This window comes from Cervus elaphus, chromosome 19 (genome assembly GCF_910594005.1).
Source record: "Cervus elaphus chromosome 19, mCerEla1.1, whole genome shotgun sequence".
In the NCBI taxonomy this organism is placed as follows: Eukaryota; Metazoa; Chordata; class Mammalia; order Artiodactyla; family Cervidae; genus Cervus; species Cervus elaphus.
In genome coordinates, this window is record NC_057833.1 from 81788550 (window position 1) to 81809540 (window position 20991).

General features: G+C 37.1%; 1 protein-coding gene across 3 annotated transcripts in view; it reads right to left on the reverse strand.

Moving 5' to 3' along the window:
• Positions 1-20991, reverse strand: part of TOPBP1 (DNA topoisomerase II binding protein 1) — a 72777-nt gene that overhangs the window by 41419 nt on the left and 10367 nt on the right. For all 3 annotated transcript variants that reach the window (XM_043874458.1, XM_043874456.1, XM_043874459.1), the window contains 6 exons: positions 19991-20170; positions 19092-19258; positions 11899-12062; positions 11502-11752; positions 1109-1449; positions 317-489 (listed from right to left, as the gene is read on the reverse strand). In XM_043874458.1, the coding sequence (XP_043730393.1) occupies positions 317-489; positions 1109-1449; positions 11502-11752; positions 11899-12062; positions 19092-19258; positions 19991-20170 (1276 nt within the window). The remainder of the gene's footprint in view (positions 1-316; positions 490-1108; positions 1450-11501; positions 11753-11898; positions 12063-19091; positions 19259-19990; positions 20171-20991) is intronic.

Here is a 20991-nt window from a genome sequence, read left to right on the forward strand (position 1 = left end):
GAAAAAGAATAAATCATCCATACGGCACACAGAAGGAAATAACACCAAGAAAAGCAATATTCAGTAACAGCCTATGTATCGGCTTTAAATATTTTCCTTTTCCTGGTAGGTAAGCATTAATGCCTATAGTCTTAATACTTGCTAAGTGCCTGTCTAACATCATTCTCTCCCTTCCACTTTGAGCCACCACATCAGATACACAGCACACTCCTCATAAATATAAGACATCCAGCAAAATGCTAATTTGTATGTTTTTCAGTAAGTAAAAACAAATAATACGTACACCAAGATGGCAGGTACTAAAAATACTACATACCTGGCTCCAAGGTGATTTGCTAAGAATGTCAATGAATCTTTTTCAGCTCCTACACATTGGCTGAACGAAAGAACACAATCCTCTAAAGGAGTCATTCCTGCCATAACTGGAACTGGTGTGAAGAGAGGATTTGAGTTTGGATCAATTAAAGTCTGGTAGTCTATACAAGTTACCTTTTAAAAACAAGAAAAACATCATCATCAACCTGAAATAAGCGATTAGTGGTTAACACTGGTTCAGTTACAGTAAAAAGCAATTTTACTTTAAATGTGTATATGCTCATTCACAATACATTTAAAATTATAATGTTAAAATGTATCAGTCATTATACAAGATATTAAAATCAGTCAGATTTATCACTGGACTTCCTAAACATTTCTTTAAATTTAATTTCTTCCAAAATGTAGTTATCATTTTTTTCTCTTAAGTCTTGGTAAGTTGAAAAAGCCAATGGTTGAAATGATCAGTGATAAGCCAACAAGATGCAATAATACAGAAGTTCATGTCATGCTTTGGTAGTAAGAAAACAGGGAAAACCAAAGTATGAGAAGACCTGGAGTCACTTTCCTAGGAAGGAATGCTGCTGATGTAGCCCCTCTATTCTACCAGGATTAGGACCAAGAAGCTTGCATATTTAATTATTTATAATTTCCTTTGCTAAAAGCAAAATCCAGACAGTGCCCAAACCCAAATACCAGTCTACCGAAACTAGAGTGCCAAAGATACAAACATGCGCTCTTGGCTTCGGACACCCTTCAATACCACACTTGAACTGATGCGGCGTTTTCTTACCAGCCACGTGTTTGTTACAACTTCTCCCACAGTCGCCTGTACTTCACACCCCAGCAGAGGAACCACAGCATAATCAGCAACAACTCTGCTCTGAAGGGACACAATTTTCCCAGCATTTTCTCTTATGATGGTTGCAATATTAGACTCATTTTCATTACTAAAACCCAAAACTAGGAATCTCTTTTGGCTAAATAAACCTTCTTCGGTAACTGTAGAAACATCAGGAAGGCAATGACTGATGGAAGACTGGTGTTCTTGCAGAGAAATACGAGTAGAATCATTAAGGGGCTCCACACGGGTAGAGTCACTACAGAGCCCAACTTCGGACTTGGCAACTTCAACTGGAAAAGAAAGAGAAATGTTTTCTAACAGGTAATTTACTTTATAAAGTTTATCTCCTAGTAAGGATACAAAGGTTAACAGGGAACCTGAGAACTGTGACCACACTTACAAAACTAAGGCTTTATTAAGGATACAATGAAGAAAGAATATGACCTACCCCATCCTCTGGGTTCCCAAGAGAGCAATGAGTATCACCATCCTGGGATAAGAGCAGTCATTATTCTTAGTGTACCAGAAAATTATGAGGCTCCAGGAACTCGAAAATTATGAAGCTTCAATAACTCCACAAGGGGCTTCCCTTGTGGCTCCACTGGTAAAGACTCTGCCTGCGATGCAGGATACCTGGGTTCAATCCCTGCATGGGAAGATCTGGAGGAGGGAAAGGCCACCCATTCCAGTATTCTGGCCTGGAAAATTCCATGGACAGTCCATGGGGTTGCAAAGAGTCAAATACAACTGAGCAACTTTCAGAATTTTACAAGCCCTGCTTCCTGGGATTCCAACAAGCCTGAAAGCTATTCAAAGATTCTTTTCTATTTACATAAGAGTTAGTTGCTCAGCTGTGTCTGACTCTTTGTGACCCCGTGGACTACAGCCTGCCAGGCTTCTCTGTCCATGGGATTTTCCAGACAAGAACACTGGAGTGAGTTGCCATTTCCTTCTGGGGATCTTCCCAACCCAGGAATCGAACCTGGGCCTCTCACATTCCAGGCAGATACTTTACCATCAGAGCCACCAGGGCCATAGGTACTGTACTTAAGTGCTTTTCGTGCGTGTAATTAATGCTTATGATAATGTAAGGCTAGCTCTATTGCTGTATCTACACCCATCCTCCAAGAAGAATGTCAGGTCTAAAGAGGTTATGTAACTTCTCTAAGGTGACACAGTTATTAGCTGGCAGAAATGAGATATAAACCAAAGTATGTCTGACTCCAGGGTCCATAACATTATGTTATAGTTGTTCTAGTTGCTAAGTCGTGTCCCACTCTTTTCCGAATCCATGGACTGGAGCCAGCCAGGATTCTCTGTCCATGGGATGTCCCAGGCAAACACTGAAGTGGGTTGCCATTTCCTTCACCAGAGGATCTTCCTGACCTAGGGACTGAACCCACATCTCTTGCACAGCAGGCGGATTCTTTACTGCTGAGCCACCAGGGAAGCTATCTTCTTATTTCTATCCTCATCTCTAATAGGCAGGACTCTCTTTACTTTAATTACTGTATATGGGTGGGTGTGTGTGTATGTGTATACATGTGACCCTTTACAATTTTAAACTAATTACTCTATATACACATGCATACAGTCATTAGTTGAAAAGTGAAAAGTCATGCTTATTGGAGAAAAGTATGTATAAAGTGTGTGTGTATATATATATATAAAATAAAGTGTGTATATACACACTTTAATTTCTACTTAATACAAGTATTTAAATTGCTCTGAGACTCTGAAGAAGCCGTTGTGTCTAGAGCATTTACTGATCAGTACGTCAGGAGACTCTCTGACCCTCAGTTTCATACTGTAAAGAATGAAGGATAATAGTGTATCTATAATTTAAAGAGATGTATCCCCAATGGCTCAGCAGGTAAAGAATCTGCCTGCAATGCAGGAGATGCAGGAGACTACAGTTTAATCCTGGGTCAGGACATTCCCCTGGAGGAAGAAATGGCTACTCACTCCAATACTCTTGCCTGAAAAATGCCAGGAAAGAGGAGCATGGCAGGCTACAGTCTAAAGGGTCACAAAGACTCAGACATGACTGAGCACACATGAGGATGAATAAGCCTGGATGAAAATAAAGGTGACATGATACTATAAAACATTTAGAAAGTAGTTTTAAAATATGTAATATAAAATGTAAAAACAAATTTTTTTGCATTAAAATTGTTCACAATCGCATCTAGGAGGAAAAAAATGACTCTGTTTGATGTTTTTGTGTAACTGGTGAGGTGGGAAGAAAAAAGAAACCTGGGGGAATGTTAGACTACTACAATAAAAACTGAAGAAAATGGCAACCCACTTCAGTATTCTTGCCTGGAAAATTCCACAGACAGAGGAGCCTGGTGGGCTACAGTCTGTGGGGTTGCAGAGTTGGCCATGACTGAACACATCAGTACATACTATAAAAACAAACTAGAAATACTATGTGCTTATAAATTATAAGTAAAACCCTGAAGTTATTAAAGGTTCAGAATAAAATAACACATTTCATAGCAGTTCTTTTAGCAATAGAACCCTCTTTTCAAACAGATGCCATTTGGAAGCCCAACAGACACCTTTTGATAGCTTTTTCAATATGAAGTAAACAATTATATTCTTTCAAAGGTACTTGGGGATTCACTGAGATTTACTATTACTAAGTCCTTTCAAAGTCAGTACCCTACCAGCTGCTTCAGAAAAGAAAATTTGAGAAACTAATTGCCTGCCTCCAGCAAGGACCCTTGTTGAAGGATAGCACATAAAACTGCTTCCAGTCAACAGGTGGTCTTTTTGTACTAAAACATCCTTAAAAAATTAGGATCATCTGATATGATACACTACTAAAGCATAAGCAAATTTCTGACAAAAATCATCTTGCAGAACAACATGAATAGAGTGTGGATTAAATTTTAAAAAAAGGAAAATTAAAATTCTCTAAAAATATGTCAAAAATAAATAAATAAAAATATGGCCAGCTAGACATGCAGAACCTTCTCACCATAAAACACCTAAAAATAGAGGATGAAATATTAAAGATATCATTATAAATGCAAAGCTGAGTTGGCTAAAAATGAAGTAGTAGCATGAATCCAGAGCATTAAATGATCACTAAAGGTAACAATTACTATCTATTTTGGCAGTGACCAAAACCCTTAGGATTTAAGGATGTCACATGGAGGGACAGAAGTCAAGCCTTTTATCCCATACTATTTAGAGGTGGGGTGGAGTATACCCTTCCACTCAGAAACCCTAAAGGAAGATGCCTTCAGTAAAAATGTCCATCAAAAACCAATCAACCACCACCACCACGTTCACCCTGCAAAGAGATGAGAAGTACACTATTTTGGCTTTTGGGGGGTGGGGGTGTCAACATATCTCTCTTGGGAATCTGTCATCATAGGCTGGTCATCAGAGTAGGTTAGGGCCTGATGGTCCAAGAACATCCAGCTAAAAATTAACTTAGGGGTGTCCTAAGTTGGGAAATTCCTAGGCTCTTGGCAGATTTAAACATAAACTTTATCCGAAGGACCTAATTCTCTTCCCAGGCTTCTTAGAACCTCAAGTCCTAACAAGAAAGAGTTTATAATAAATGTCACAAAACAGATGAGGAAACCAGGCATCATGGACAACAATCAAGAGAACTACCCCTGTCCATCCAGATGTTGCAACAGGTTTAAAATGTCTCAAGAAATAAAGCAAAAAACCCCAATAAATACAGAATAACTCACTACTGAAAGAACTAGGACTCCTACAAACTGAAAAAATACTGGAAGTTTTTTTTCAAAATATTGAAAGTTTAATGGATGGGTTAAACACATTAGGCAATAGCTAAGCAGAAAAATAGTGTTTTGACAGGAAAATCTCAAGAAATTACATATAATAAATAATAAACAAAAAGATGAAATTAGCAGGACAGATTAAGGACACAGAGCTAAAGGGGAGTTACAGAACACAGACAATGAAGGAAAGCAATATTCAAAGACATAATAGACGAAAACTTTAAAAAAACTAACAAAGGGAAAAAAAAACTCACTAATTCTCTGATTCAAAAAGCACAATGACTTGCAAATAAGATAAATAAATGGTAAAACTCAGGACACAAAAAATAAAAGGTATTAAAAATAAAGAAAAAAGATGCTGCTGCTGCTTAGCCACTAAGCTGTGTCTGACTCTTTTGCGACTCCATGGACTGTAGCCTGCCAAGTTCCTCTGCCCATGGAATTTTCCAGGCTTAAACACTGGAGAAGGTTGCCATTTTCTACTTCAGGGGATCTTCCCAACTCAGGGATCAAACCCACATCTCTTGTGTCTCCTGCATTGGCAGGTGGATTCTTAACCATTAGCATCAACAAACAGAGAAAAAAAGATTTCCTACAAAAGAATGACAAGTAAGCTGATATCTGACTTCTTAATCAGCAGTCACGGAAACACATGACAAAGAAAAAATATCTCCCAAGAGCTTTGACAAATTAACTGTCTAAAACTGTCTTTTAAGGACAAGGGCAAAATAAAGACATTAACAGAAACTGAAGAAATTTCCAAAGGATATATCTTAAGAAAAAAGAAAATTATTCCGAAGGAGAGAGATCAGATGCAATAAGGAGTCAGGAGCAAAGAAATAGCAAATATGCTGGTAAATCAAAACAATAACTGAATATAGAAAACAACAAAAATGCCTAATTGTGAGATTAAAGGATAATGAAAATACAAGACAAAAATCACATAAGTTGAATATATTAATGAGTGTATGTGTAGAGGGTATGGTTGGTAGTGATGCTAAAGATAAATGTTATAAGGTTCTTATATTATTCACAAGACAAAAATTCTGATTAATTTTAAATTTTAAGCTATAATGTACATTAGATTTTCAAGGGTAAACACTGAAAACATAAAATAGTATATATAAGCTTCCAAATCAGTAGAGGGAAAGATGCAGGATTGGGAGTGTCATCAGGGGAAGGAAAAGGCAAGCTCAACCCATCCAAAAGATAAAAATGTTAAAAAATATTTAGAATTACTTTGGTGACTGATGCAAAGAATAGACTCATTAGAAAAGACCCTGAAGCTGGGAAAAATTGAAGGCAAAAAGAGAAAGGCGCAGCAGAGGATGAGATGGTTAGATAGCATCACTGACTTAATGGATACGAGTGTGAGCAGGAGACAGTGAATGACAAGAAAGCCTGGAGTGCTACAGTCCATGGGGTGGCAAAGAGTCAGACACCACTTTGCAAGTGAGTAACAATAACAAATTACAAAAATGCTACATAAAAGATCTTTTGGGACTTCCTTGGTGGTAAAGTAGAGAAGAATCCGCCTCCCAAAGCAGGGGACATGGATCTGACTCCCAGTCTGGGAAGATTACACATGCTGCGGGCAACTAAAGTCCATGTGCCACAACTACTGAGCCCATGCCACAACTACGAGAACCCAAGTGCTCTAGAGCCTGTGCTCCACAGAAGAAGTCACTGTAAGGAGAAGCCCATGCACTGCAACGAGAAGCCTGTGCACTGCAAAGAGAGTAGCCCTTGCCCTCCAACGAGAGCAATCCTGTGTGTAGCAACGAAGACCCAGTGCGATCAAAATATAAAATAAAATATCTTTTGAAATACAACTACTTGAGTGAGTACTTTCAGAGAAATCTATTGACATACTTAGATAAAAAGACTACCAAAAAAAAAAAGAGAAAGCAAATCATGCAACTCAAGAAATCAGAAGGAAAAAAAGAATTTATGAATCAAAAGTTAGTTCGCTAAAAAGACTAATAAAATTAGCCATTAAGCTTCCTAGAAAACCCAGCTTACAAAAATTGATTCAGAAAAAAACAGAACTGAACAGTTTTATATCCATTAAGTGAATTAGTACTATAAAATTTTCCTACAAAGAAACACTAGGCCCAAATAGACAGATGAGTTTTATCACACATTCAAGGATAGGGAACCCCAATGTTACACAAACACTGAGATTTTTAAAAAAAGGAAAAAATAACCCCCCAATCTACCACAAACTCTGAGATTTTTTAAAAAATGAAGAATAATCCCCCAATCCATTTTATCAATTAGTTAACAAAATCCAAAAAAGATAACAGAAAAAGGAAAAGTATAGGCCAGTATCACACTGAATAGATAAAAGCCTAAATCAAATATTAGCAAACTAAATATAGTAATGTGTAAAAAAGATGAATATATCACATCTAGAATTTAAACTTGATTTAACAATATAAAATTTACTAATACAATTTATCACACCAAAAAGGAAAAACCATATGATAATTCCAATGAGCAGAGGAAAAGTATGTAATACCCAAATTAAAGCCCTAAAGAAGAATAAAAACAAAACTTTTATAAGGAAACGTATGAGAAAGTTTCATGACTAGCTTTGGTAGTGATTTCTTAATTATGAGACCAAAAACACAGGGAATGAGGAAAAAACAGATAAATTGGACTTCATCACAATTAAAACTATCGTCTACCAAAGAACACAATGTGAAAAGGCTACCCAAAGGGGGAAAATATATACAAATAAAATAACTGATAAGAGATCAATATTCAGAATATATAAAGAACTCCTACCACTCAGGAACAAAAAAAAAGTCAGCCCAATTGAAAAAAACATTTCTCCAAAGAAAATATATAGATGGCCAATAAAAGCAGGAAATGATGCACAACATCACTAATCAGGGAAATGAAAATCAAAACCACCAGTGAGATATCACTTCAAGTCCGTTAGGATGACTTGTATTATGAAAAAAAAAAAAGGAAATACAGTATGTTCTAAGGATGTAGAAAAACGAATCTTTGTGCACAGCTGGTGAGGATGCAAAGTAGTTCAGCATTTGGAAAACAGCAAGGTGGTTTCCCAAAAAGTTAAACATAGAATTCCCATATGACATCAATTCCACTTCTGAGACTATGTCTAAAAGAACTGAAAGCAGGGACTTGAACAGATATCTGTACACCAATGTTCACAGCACCATAATTTACAACAGCCAAAGGTAGAGATAACTCAAATGTCCATCAACAGAAAATGGAACAATTTCAACATACAATGGAGTACTATTCAACTTTAATAAGGAATCATATTCTGACACATGCTAAAACATGACTTTGAGGACATAATGCTAAGTGAAATAAGCCAGACACAAAAGGTACTGTCTTGAGTCCATGTATTTGAGCTACCTAGAATAGTCAAATTCATAGAGACAGAAATATAATGGTGGTTGCCAGGAAATGGGTTGAAGGAGGACTACAGAGTTACTGCTTAAGGCCTATAAAGTTTTAGTTTGGGAAGATAAAGTTCTGGCATGGATGGTAATGATAGTGGCAAAACTATGTGAATATAATTAATACCACTAAACTGTATATCTAAGGATGGTTAGAATGGTAAATTTCATGTCAGGCATATTTTACCACAATTTTTAAAAAACTCAATACCCAAAATGTTCTTATTCAAAATGTTTTATTCTTATATACCAGTAAAATATAATTTTAAGAACTAAAATATCAAATGAACAGACACAAAACACAAAAAATTAGGGATAGTTGTAACACAGCATGTCTAGTATCTTATGACTCCAGTTATACTTTACTGAAAAACATAAACTGTATGCTGATATTCTATGTTCATGGATAGGAAGATCTTTTCATTGTAAAGATGTCAATCCTGCTCCAAATAATAAATTAATTCAATACAATCCCAACCAAATTCCCATACAGATTTATTCAAACTGACAAACTAATTTTAAAAATTTATATAGAAGCAAAAGTCCAAGAATAGGTAAGAAACATTTGTAAAGAAAACTGGAGAGCCTTGACATTTCAGATACCAAAACATATTACAAAGGCTATTAAAATAAGATGGTTTATCAGTGAAGTATCTCAATGGAACAAAATAAAAAGCCTAAACCTAGATCCCCATTTAACAGACCCTTAATAAATGACAGGGGCAACAGGGCAAATTAGTAGAGAAAGGATGGCCTATTCAAAAAAGTTTGAGAATAAGTGATTATTTACACTGATAATTTGAATGCTTCTTAACAAATGCAAAAATCAATCCCATGTGGGCTGAAGATGAAATATGAAAAAGCAAAACCTTAAGACTTTTAAAATACAACTTTATGGCTTTCAGATAGGAAAACTTACATAAAACAGAAAAGCACAAACCACAAAATAATGGTTTAAAAAACCTACTTTACAGGAAACTCAAACAGGGGCTCTGTATCAACCTAGAGGGGTGGGATTGGGAGGGAGATGGGAGGGGATATATGTACACCTATGGCTGAATCATGTCGAGGTTTGACAGAAAACAGCAAAACTCTGTAAAGCAATTATCCTTCAATAAAAAATAAATTAATTTAAAAAAATTATAACCAAATAATACTCAAAAAGATGCTCTACCTTATTAGCAATGTTATAAAATTAAAACTACAATGAGATCCCACTCTACACCCATCAAATAAATAAGAATTTCAAGTCTTATGAGAAATACTAAATGTTGAAAGGATGTGCAACAACAGGAACCCTTACTACTGTTCTAGTATAAAGTGGTAAACTAAAACACTCCAGAAAGCAATACACTTTATGTAAGTAAGTGGAAGACATACTTATCCCAGGAATCAGCCATCCCACCCTAGAGAAATTCTTGCTCACGTGCACAGAGATACACATAAGAACAATTTCACCAGTACTGTTATTAGACAACAAAACAAAAAAAACACAATAAAAATCTCCTCAGGAAGGGCAATAGATAAACTATGGAATGTTCATATACCAGTGTGATATATTCATAACCAGTTACTAGGATGAGATGAGTATCTTGCATGTTTAGGGTAGGGTAGCAAAAGAGTACATATCATATATGATTTATGTAAGTTAAAATACACACAAAACAAAACAGTGTGTATATTACTTACAGATATATATATGTTATAAACTACTAAGAAAATGAGGAGGGAGTCACAGGAGAATTTTGACCAAGCAGAATATCCTATAGTTTTTAAACAGTTAGATTAGTAGTATATGGTTATTTGTTAAATTGTTCTTTATATCTTTTTGGATGTATTAAATACTTTATAATAAAAGTTTTTAAAAAGTAGAAATGCTGTTCACAACTTTTCACTGGCAATTATGTTTAGCACACTGAGAAGACTACATCCTGAGACAGTAGTCTACAGTGCATTATACTCATTAAAGCCACAATTACAAACTAAGAGGCATTTGTTATAAGCTTAAAATACCTTGTGAAAAATACCTTGCTGGACTGGATGAAGCACAAGCTAGAATCAAGATTTCCAGGAGAAATACCAATAACCTCAGATATGCAGATGATACTACCCTTATGGCAGAAAGCAAAGAGGAACTAAAGAGACTCTTGATGAAAGTGGAACAGGAGAGTGAAAAGGCTGGCTTAAAACTCAACATTCAAAAAACTAAGATCATGGCAGCTGGTCCCATCACTTCACGGCCAGTAGGTGGGGAAACAATAGAAACAGTGAGAGACTTTATTTTCTTGGCTCCAAAATCTCTGCAGATGGTGACTGCAGCCATGAAATTAAAAGATACTTGCTCTTTGGAAGAAAAGCTATGACCAACCTAGACAGCATATAAAAAAGCAGAGACATTACCAAAGGTCCGTGTAGTCAAAGCTATGGTTTTTCCAGTAGTCATGTATGGATGTTGAGAGTTGGACCATAAAAAGAGTGCCATAGAATTGATGCTTTTGAACTGTGCGGTTAGAGAAGACTCTTGAGAGTCCCTTGGACTGAAAGGAGAACAAACCAGTCAATTCTAAAGGAAATCAGTCCTGAATATTCATTGGAAAGACTGATGGTGAAATTCCAACCCTTTGGCCACCTGATGAGAAGAACTGACTCATTGGAAAAGACCCTGATGCTGAGAAAGATTGAAGGTGGGAGGAAAAGGGGATGACAGACAATGAGATGGCTGGATGGCATCACCAACTCGATGAACATGAGTTTGAGCAAGCTCCACGAGTTGGTGATTGAGAAGGAAGCCTGGCATACTGCAGTCCATGAAGTTGCAGAGTCGAACACAACTGAGCATCTGAACTGAACTGACCCTGTAACAAACTCAGGATGTTACAAACACACAAACCAAGTGACTGTATTTAAAAACCGAACCCAAGAGGTACAGATGAATTGAAGAGAAAAGAGGGACTCAGAAAGTCTAGAATCTCTTAGCCTTGCCAGGTTAAAAAAAAAAGGTAACACAAATAAAACTTCAAGGGAAGAAAGAGGCTAGTATGACCTAAATTCTATAGGAACTGGCAGAAATCACATAAGTATGTATTCTGCTACCAAAATATTTAATGAATGTTAACACTGGTCACTCTTTCTTACCTACTGTTGAGTTATTAGTCTGATATTGAGAGAGTAGATCTTCATCAGCTTGCTCATGCTTTTCCTCAGGAGCAAAGTCATTCTTAGAGAAGCTGCTGTTCTTCCTTTTTAAAAGGGCTGTTTTACTTTCAGGTTGATCTGAAACTGGAATTTCCACTGGCTGGTAGTTAACATGGATATATGGCTCTTCAGGAAGCATATAACCTTTACTAAAACACTCTAGCAACCATTTTGCTCCCACTACATGAGGCCTAAAAAACAGTACAGTTATATATTAGATTAAACTATAAATATCATTATCCCACGTGCCATGCAGTTTCCATAACTGCCAGGATATGCAATTTTAAGAAAAATCATTACAGAGTAGAAATTGCTTTGAATTAAAAACCAACAAAACCTGTGGGCTGATTTATCCCAAAACTGCTTCAATTCATCATCATCATCTCCCACAATAACATGAGTTACATCTTCATTGAGCTGATTAAAACGAACTCCACCTCCACTGTTAATAAGTCTTCTCAGTTTATCTAGCTTTCTGCCATTAAAACCACAAAGATAGATCTGCAATGAAAAAAAAACTTGGCTTTAGATTAACACATTTAAAATGGCCTATTTCTCTCAATAGCAATCTATTTATTTAAAGTGTGTAGTATCTAAACCCATTGTGTGTAAATAAGGCAACCTTTATATTTACATTTTAAGTACATTAAGAAGTATATTCTGAAACTTTGATTTCTAAAGAATCTAAAATTTTATCACTTCTTCACAATCCCATAACATTATTACCCATTACTGATAAGTACTGTGGCTTTAAATAAAATAGAAACAAGAATAATTCAAATATCTTTTGAATATTAGTGCACAACAATTTCTAAAATGTAGGTAGCTTCTTAAACTGGTCTTACTGCTTATAAATTTCAAAGTAATTACAGAAATAAACTGGAGTTAAATATGTGAATTCAGAAAATCTAGGTTTAAATTTTGGGTCAGCTGCCAATGATTGACCACACAACCACTTCAGCATACTAGGCTTTTTTTTGGTGGTGTGGGTCTTCGTTGCTGCGCGAGGGCTTTCTTTAGTTGGGACAGGTGGATGCTACTCTCTAGAGAGCATGTGCAGGTTTCTCAATGCAGTGGCGTCTCTTTTTGCAGGGAATGGGCTCAGAGGGCATGTGGGCTCAGCAGCTGTGACACACATGCTTAGTTGCCTGACGGCGTGGGAATCCTCAGGGTGAGAGCGTGCTCAGTTTGTGTCCGAATCTTTTCGACTCTATGGACTCTACGTAGCCTGCCAGGCTCGCTCCTCTGTCTATGGGATTTTACTGGCAACAATACTGGAGTCGGTTGCCATTTCCTACTTCAGGCGATCTTCCCAACGAGGGATCAAACCCTCGTCTCCTGCGCTGCAGGTGAATTTTTTACTGCTGAGTCACTGAAGAATCTTCCCAGACCAGGGATCAAACCTGTGTACTCTGCATTGGGAGGCGGATTAATGATTGGACTACCAAGCAAGTCCAACTTACACTATTTAAACCAATTTTCTTCCTTTTATGCTGAAATACAGTTTTCATAGTTGATTAAACAAAAAAAAATTAGGTCAAAGAGCTAAGCACAATGCTTTGAGGATGAAACATATTCAGTAACTTATTTTTAACTATCAATAATGTACACATGTAAGATTCGAGAGTTGGACTATAAGAAAGCTGAGCACCGAAGAACTGATGCTTTTGAACTGTGGTGTTGGAGAAGACTCTTGAGAGTTCCTTGGACTGCAAGGAGATCCAATCAGTCAATCCTAAAGGAAATTAGTCCTGAATATTCACTGGAAGGACTGATGGTGAAGCTGAAACTCCAATACTTTGGCCACTTGATGCAAAAAGCTGACATTTGAAAAGACCCTGATGCTGGAAAAGATTGAGGGTAGGAGGAGAAGGGGACGACAGAGGATGAGATGGTTGGATGGCATCACCAACTTGATGGAATGAGCTTGAGCAAGCTCCAGGAGTTGGTGATGGACAGGGAAGCCTGGAGTGCTGCAGTCCATGGGGTTGCAAAGAGTCAGACACGACTGAGTGACTGAACTGAACTGATGTACACATATATATATGCAGAGTGAATAAATGAATTTGTTAGCTGCTCAGTCCTGTCTGACCCTCTGTGACCCTATGGACTGTAGCCCATCAGGCTCCTCTGTCCATGGGATCTTCCAGGCAAGAATACTATAGTGGGCTGCCATTTCCTTCTCCAGGGGATCTTTCTGACCCAGGGATCGAACCTGGGTCTCCCACATTGCAAGCAGATTTTTTCACCTTTTGAGTCACCAGGAAAGCATGCCAGATTGGATGAATCAGAAACTGGAATCAAGACTGCCGGGAGAAATATCAACCTCAGATATGCAGATGACACCACTCTAATGGCAAAAAATGAAGAGAAACTAAAAAGCCTCTTAATGAAAGTAAAACAGGAGAGTGAAAAAGTCGACATGAAACTCAATGTTCAAAAAATTATGATAATTGCACCTGGTCCCAGCACTTCATAATAAACAGATGGGGAAACAATGGAAACAGTGAAAATTTTATTTTCTTGGGCTCCAAAATCACTGTTGAGAGTGATTGAAGCCATGAAATTAAAAGACACTTGCTCCTTGGAAGGAAAGCTATGACAAACCTAGACAGTGTATTAAAAAGCAGAAATATCACTTTACCCACAATGGTGCGCATAGTCAAAGCTATGGTTTTTCCAGCAGTCATGTATGGATATGAGAGTTGGACCATAAAGAAACTTTAGCACCAAAGAACTGATGATTTCAAATTGTGGTGCTGGAGAAGACTCTTGAGAGCCCCATGGACTGCAAGGAGATCAAATCAGTCAATCCTAAGGGAAATCAACTCTGAATATTCATCGGAAGGACTGTTGCTGAAGCTCCAATACTTTGGCCACCTGATGTGAAGAACTGAATCACTGGAAAAGACCCTGATTCTGGGAAAGACTGAAGAGAAGGAAAAGGGGCAGCAGAGGACGAGCTGGTTGGATAGCATCACTGACTTAATGGACACGGATCTGAACAAACTCCAGGAGATAGTGAAGAATAAGGGAACCTGGTGTGCTGCAGTCCATGAGGTCACAGAGTCAGACAACTTAGTGACTGAACAACCACCACCACCTATGTTTTTTGTGGCAAAGACAGGGTTTCATATATATATATATATATGTATGTATGTATGTAAACCAATTTCTGACAAAATGTGGTCCACTGGAGAAGGGAATGGCAAACCACTTCAGTATTCTTGCCTTGAGAACCCCATGAACAGTATGAAAAGGCAAAAAGGACACTGAAAGATGAACTCCCCAAGTCAGTAGGCATCCAAAATGCTACTGGAGATCAGTGGAGAAATAGCTCCAGAAAGAATGAAGAGAGGGAGCCAAAGCAAAAACAACACCCAGTTGTGGATGTGACTGGTGACAAAAGCAAGGTCTGATGCTGTAAACAACAATATTGCATAGGAACCTGGAATGTCAGGTCAGTGAATCAAGGCAAACTGGAAGTGGTCAAACAGGAGACGGCAAGAGTGAATGTCGATATTTTAGGAATCAGCGAACTAAAATGGGCTGGAATGGGTGAATTTAACTCAGATGACCATTATATCTACTACTGTGGGCAAGAATCCCTTAGAAGAAATGGCATAGCCATTATATTCAACAAAAGTGTCTGAAGTGCAGTACTTGGATGCAATCTCAAAAATGACAGAAAGATCTCTGTTTATTTCCAACGTAAACCATTCAATGTCATAGTAATCCAAGTCTATGCCCCAACCAGTAATGCTGAAGAACCTGAAGCTGAACAGTTCTATGAAGACCTACAAGACCTTCTAGAACTAACACCCCAAAACAATGTCCTTTTCATTATAGGGGACTGGAATGCAAAAGTAGGAAGTCAAGAAATACCTGGAATAATGGGCAAATTTGGCCTTGGAGTACAGAATGAAGCAGGGCAAAGGCTATTAGAGTTTTGCCAAGTTAACGCACTGGTCATAGTAAAAACCCTCTTCCAACAACACAAGAGAAGACTCTACACATGGACATCACCAGACGGTCAACACCGAAATTCAGATTGATTATATTCTTTGCAGCCAAAGATGGAGAAGCTCTATACAGTCAGCAAAACAAGACCAGGAGCTGACTGTGGCTCAGATCATAAACTCCTTATTGCCAAATTCAGAATAAAATTGAAGAAAGTAGGGAAAACCAGTAGACCATTCAGGTATGACCTAAATCAAATCCCTTCTGATTATACAGTGGAAGTGAGAAATAGATTTAAGGGACTAGATCTGATAGACAGAGTGCCTGATGAACTATGGATGGAGGTTCCTGAAACTGTACAGGAGACAGGGATTAAGACCATCCCCAAGAAAAAGAAATGCAAAACAGCAAAATGAATGAGGAGGCCTTACAAATAGCTGAGAAAAGAAAACAAGTGAAAAGCAAAGGAGAAAAGGAAAGATATACCCATTTGAATGCAGAGTTCCAAAGGAGAGTAAGGAGAGAGAAGAAAGTCTTCCTCAGTGATCAGTGCAAAGAAATAGAGGAAAACAATAGAATGGGAAATACTAGAGATCTCTTCAAGAAAATTAGAGATACCAAGGGAACATTTCATGCAAAGATGGGCACAATAAAGGACAGAAATGGTATGGACCTAACAGAAGCAGAAGATATTAAGAAGAGGTAGCAAGAATACACAGAACAGTACAAAAAAGATCTTCACAACCCAGATAATCATGATGGTGTGACCACCCACCTAGAGCCAAACATCCTGGAATGTGAAGTCAAATGGGCCTTAGAAAGCATCACTACGATCAAAGCAAGCGGAGGTGATGGAATTCCAGTTGAGCTATTTCAAATCCTGAAAGACGATGCTGTGAAAGTGCTGCAGTCGATATGCCAGCAAATTTGGAAAACTCAGCAGTGGCCACAGGACTGGAAAAGGTCAGTTTTCATTCTAATCCCAAAGAAAGGCAATTCCAAAGAATGCTCAAACTACCACACAATTGCACTCATCTCACACGCTAGCAAAGTAATGCTCAAAATTCTCCAAGCCAGGCTTCAACAATATGTGAACCGTGAACTTCCTGATGTTCAAGCTGGTTTTAGAAAAGGCAGAGGAACCAGAGATCAAATTGCCAACACATGCTCGATCATCGAAAAAGCAAGAGAGTTCCAGAAAAACATCTATTTCTGTTTTATTGACTATGCCAAAGCCTTTGACTGTGTGGATCACAATAAACTGTGGAAAATTCTAAAAGAGATGGGAATACCAGACAATCTGACCTGCCTCTTGAGAAACCTGTATGCAGGTCAGGAAGCAAGTTAGAACTGGACATGGAAAAACAGACTGCTTCCAAACAGGAAAAGGGAGTACATCAAGGCTGCATTTTGCTTATTTAACTTATATGCAGAGTACATCATGACAGAGTACATATCGACTGCAGCACTTTCACACTGGGCTGTATGAAACACAACCTGGAATCAAGATTGCCAGGAGAAATATCAATAACCTCAGATATGCAGATGACACCACCCTCATGGCAGAAAGAGAAGAACTGAAGAGCCTCTTAATGAAAGTGAAAGAGGAGAGTGAAAAAGTTGGCTTAAAGCTCAACATTCAGAAAACTAAGATCATGGCATCCGTTTCCACCCCTTCATGGCAAATAGATGGGGAAACAGTGTCAGACTTTATTTTTGGGGGCTCCAAAATCACTGCAGATGGTGACTGCAGCCATGAAATTAAAAGACGCTTACTCCTTGGAAGTAAAGTTATGACCAACCTAGACAGCATATTAAAAAGTAGAGACATCACTTTGTCAACAAAGGTCTGTCTAGTCAAGGCTATGGTTTTTCCAGTAGTCATGTATGGATGTGAGAGTTGGAGTATAAAGAAAGCTGAGCGCCAAAGAATTGATGCTTTTGAAATGTGGTGTTGGAGAAGACTTTTGAGAGTCCTTTGGACTTCAAGGAGATCCAACCAGTCCATCCTAAAGAGATCAGTCCTGAGTGTTCACTGGAAGAACTGATGTTGAAGCTGAAACTCCAAAACTTTGGCCACCTGATGTGAAGAGCTGACACAGTGGAAAAGACCCTGATGCTGGGAAAGATTGAAGGCAGGAGGAGAAGGGGATGACAGACGATGAGATGACTGGATGGCATCACTGACTCAATGGACATGAGTTTGGGTAAACTCCAGGAGTTGGTGATGGACAGGGAGGCCTGGCATTTTGCGGTCCATGGGGACACAGAGAGTCGAACATGACTGAGCAACTGAACTGAACTGAAACCAATTCAATCAATATTACTATATTTTATCTTCTTCATCTCTATTTTATGAAATGGATCTTTAAAAAATGTCTTAATCTATTCCAAACTGCATTTATATTCCAAACTAAATAACCTCCATCACTAGATTACATTTTAACAAAAATGAGTAATCATACATTTCCTATAAGAATAATTAAGTCACATCCACAATTAGTAGAGTGTAGATAAAAGACTGCATGACACCTCCTATTCCATTAATAAACTGTTAAGTTTTAAAAGTATAGAAAGGAAAGTAATTTGCCCAATATTCTGAAGAATAAAAAAAGAAAGTTAAGTCTTTGCTACTCTGCACATCAGTGCATAACCTATTCATTCTACAAGCAAGAAATATACTAAGTATTTAGTTCTAAAAGATATATATGATGTTCCCATCAAGGCATTTATTAGTCAGTTACTCAAGACACTAAAAAATTAAATAGCCCAAGAGATATTAAATAAAGTGGTATACCTAATCTTTAGAAATACAGGCTTGAAATAGATGGCTAGTTACTTACTGTCTGTGAGATTCTGGACAAGAACTTTAATCCTCTGAGTTTCAGCCTCAATAATATCCATTTTAGAGTTATTTGTGGGAATTATATGGGATTATATACGACATACTAACATGTATATGAAATAATTAGCACAGTGTCTCACTTATTATAAACAATACATGACAGTTATAAATAAAAATCCATTAAGTGGTTCAGAAACTAAATGATCTCAAAATACAGTAGATGGGACTTCCCTGGGGGTCCAGTGGTTAAGAATCCATACTGCTAATGCAGGGGACAGGGATTCGATCCCTGGTCTAGAAAGATCCACATGCCACAGAGTGAGCAACTCTATTCACCCCAAACACTGAACCCCTGTGCCACAGGGGCTGTGCTACAATGAAGCACAGCCCGTGCTCAAAGCAATCAGAGAACGCCTGAGCACAGCAATGAAGACCCAATGCAGTCAAAAAAACCCCACAGTACATGGGAAGATTAAGGCAGTTAGGAGGGTTCAAAGAAGATTTGAAAAATGATATGAACTTTAATGGATGACAAATGAAGGTACATCCCACGCAAAGAGACCCTAATAGCTAAAAGACAAACATGGCCTAATGAGTGCATCTGCTTAGCTTGAGTGGTGGGCTTCTGTAGGTAAGGAGCAAGCCCAACTCTGAAGGGTCTTCAGAGTGAAGCTACAAGTACCAACATGTATTATCACTTAGTGCTTTGCATAATAAAGACATACCCGACAACCATCTAATAAATCTTCAGGTGCCTGAAATGCACTGATATCCAAATTTTCCAGATTTTCAATTGTAGGTTCCAGTTTGCTACTAACTGAATTACATATTGATTCATTTACGCAGCTTGCATTGATGTTGGAAATATGGCTGACATCTGAAAGAGTACGACCTACATATTAAAAACAAAGATGCATAAATTTATGGAAATAAAATAACTGATTACATATTTTCCTATAGATAAACTTTTCTTATACCACAAGAGCCATGAACAATTTCTAAAGTAAAATTCATATGGTTTTAATGAAATCTTGGGGGTCAAGTATGAAAATGGAAAATGAATCTAATTAAGGTTCATTTTAATGAAAATATACTTAATATATTCTCTTAATAGTGACTGGCTTCCAATAAAAATCTGAAGTTGCTGACTTCAAGGTCCAGGAAGGTTATATTTGAAAAAAAATTGGTAACATTTGTTATACTGCCAACAACAAGTATATATGGTACTTCCAAAACAGAAATGGTTTTTAAATTTTATATGAATATAGATGATCTATAACAACTGTGGCAAACTAATAAAGAAATGCGACTAATATCCACATGCCAGTCAAGTTTTATAAACTTAATTCTCTAATTTTAAGTCTTTATTAATATTCTTAATTTCTTTAACCATCTTGTGCATTATATAAGGATATGATAGAAAGTAGGTATTCATTAGAAAATGAAATAGCAGAAGTTCTGGACTTTTTAAATATAATTTGGTTGTTTTATTATACAATTATACCTGGAAACAAAGCAGGAAAAGATAACAATTCCCTACTGTATCTCATCGATCCTATTAACAAATCAATTCTTACACAGAAAAATGTCTTAAAAATGACTGTTTAATCCCAAAGAGACTTACTGTCAATTGTGTTGATCTGGCCAGTAGGAGTTGAAGTATCAGGCATACTCTTTGTTTCTGATCTAGGCTCTGTCTTGTACACGGATTCATCCTGACAAAAACCTTTCTCAACACTGTCAAAAAACCATTGTGTGGTCACACAGTGTACATTCCATCTTTTGGCACATTCATATTTTTGACCTATCATGTCAAATAAAAAAGAGAGAAATGCAAGCCATTAAAATCTATCTTTGCAGAAATATTTATATGAAAGCTTATGAAAAAAATTCACCTGAAACAAAATGAAAATTACCAGCAATTACTCTTAAACAGTATGCTATACAGTGTATTAAAAGGCAATATGTTAGGTTACTATCCAATTATATTTTCTGTGTGTTGTGTAAATACACATGCTATGTGAGGGGGTTTATGTTTTACAAAACTGCAGACAGAAGGCATTAGTGGGGTAACTGAAGTAATATTTCTGAGTATAGCTTCGATCATTTAAATTCTTTAAACCAGCTTCTTAATCTGTAACATGTGGATAACTCACAGAATTAAGTGGTTTTATGCTTTTCATTTTAAACTAATTACTATGTATATATACACAGATATATTTATGTGTATATATACTTTAACTCCTACTTAATACAAGTATTTAAATTGCTCTGACACCCTGAAGAAGCCGTTCTATCTAGAGCATTTACTGCTCAGGAGATTCTGACCCTCAGTTTCATACTATAAGGAATATGGGTTAAGGGATAACTATATTTATAATTTATAGAGATATACGAGGATGAATAAGCTTAGATGGAAACAAAGGTGACATGATACAATAAAACATTTTGGAAAGTAGTTTCAAAATACATATTTCTAATATAAAACATAAAAACAATTTTTTTTCCCATTAAAGTTGTTCACAATCACACCTAGGAAGAAAAAAACAACTCTGATGTCTATGTGTAGGTAAAAAGAGACAGTAAAAATGTTAATAAAATTCTGTTCTCATCAACTTTTATATA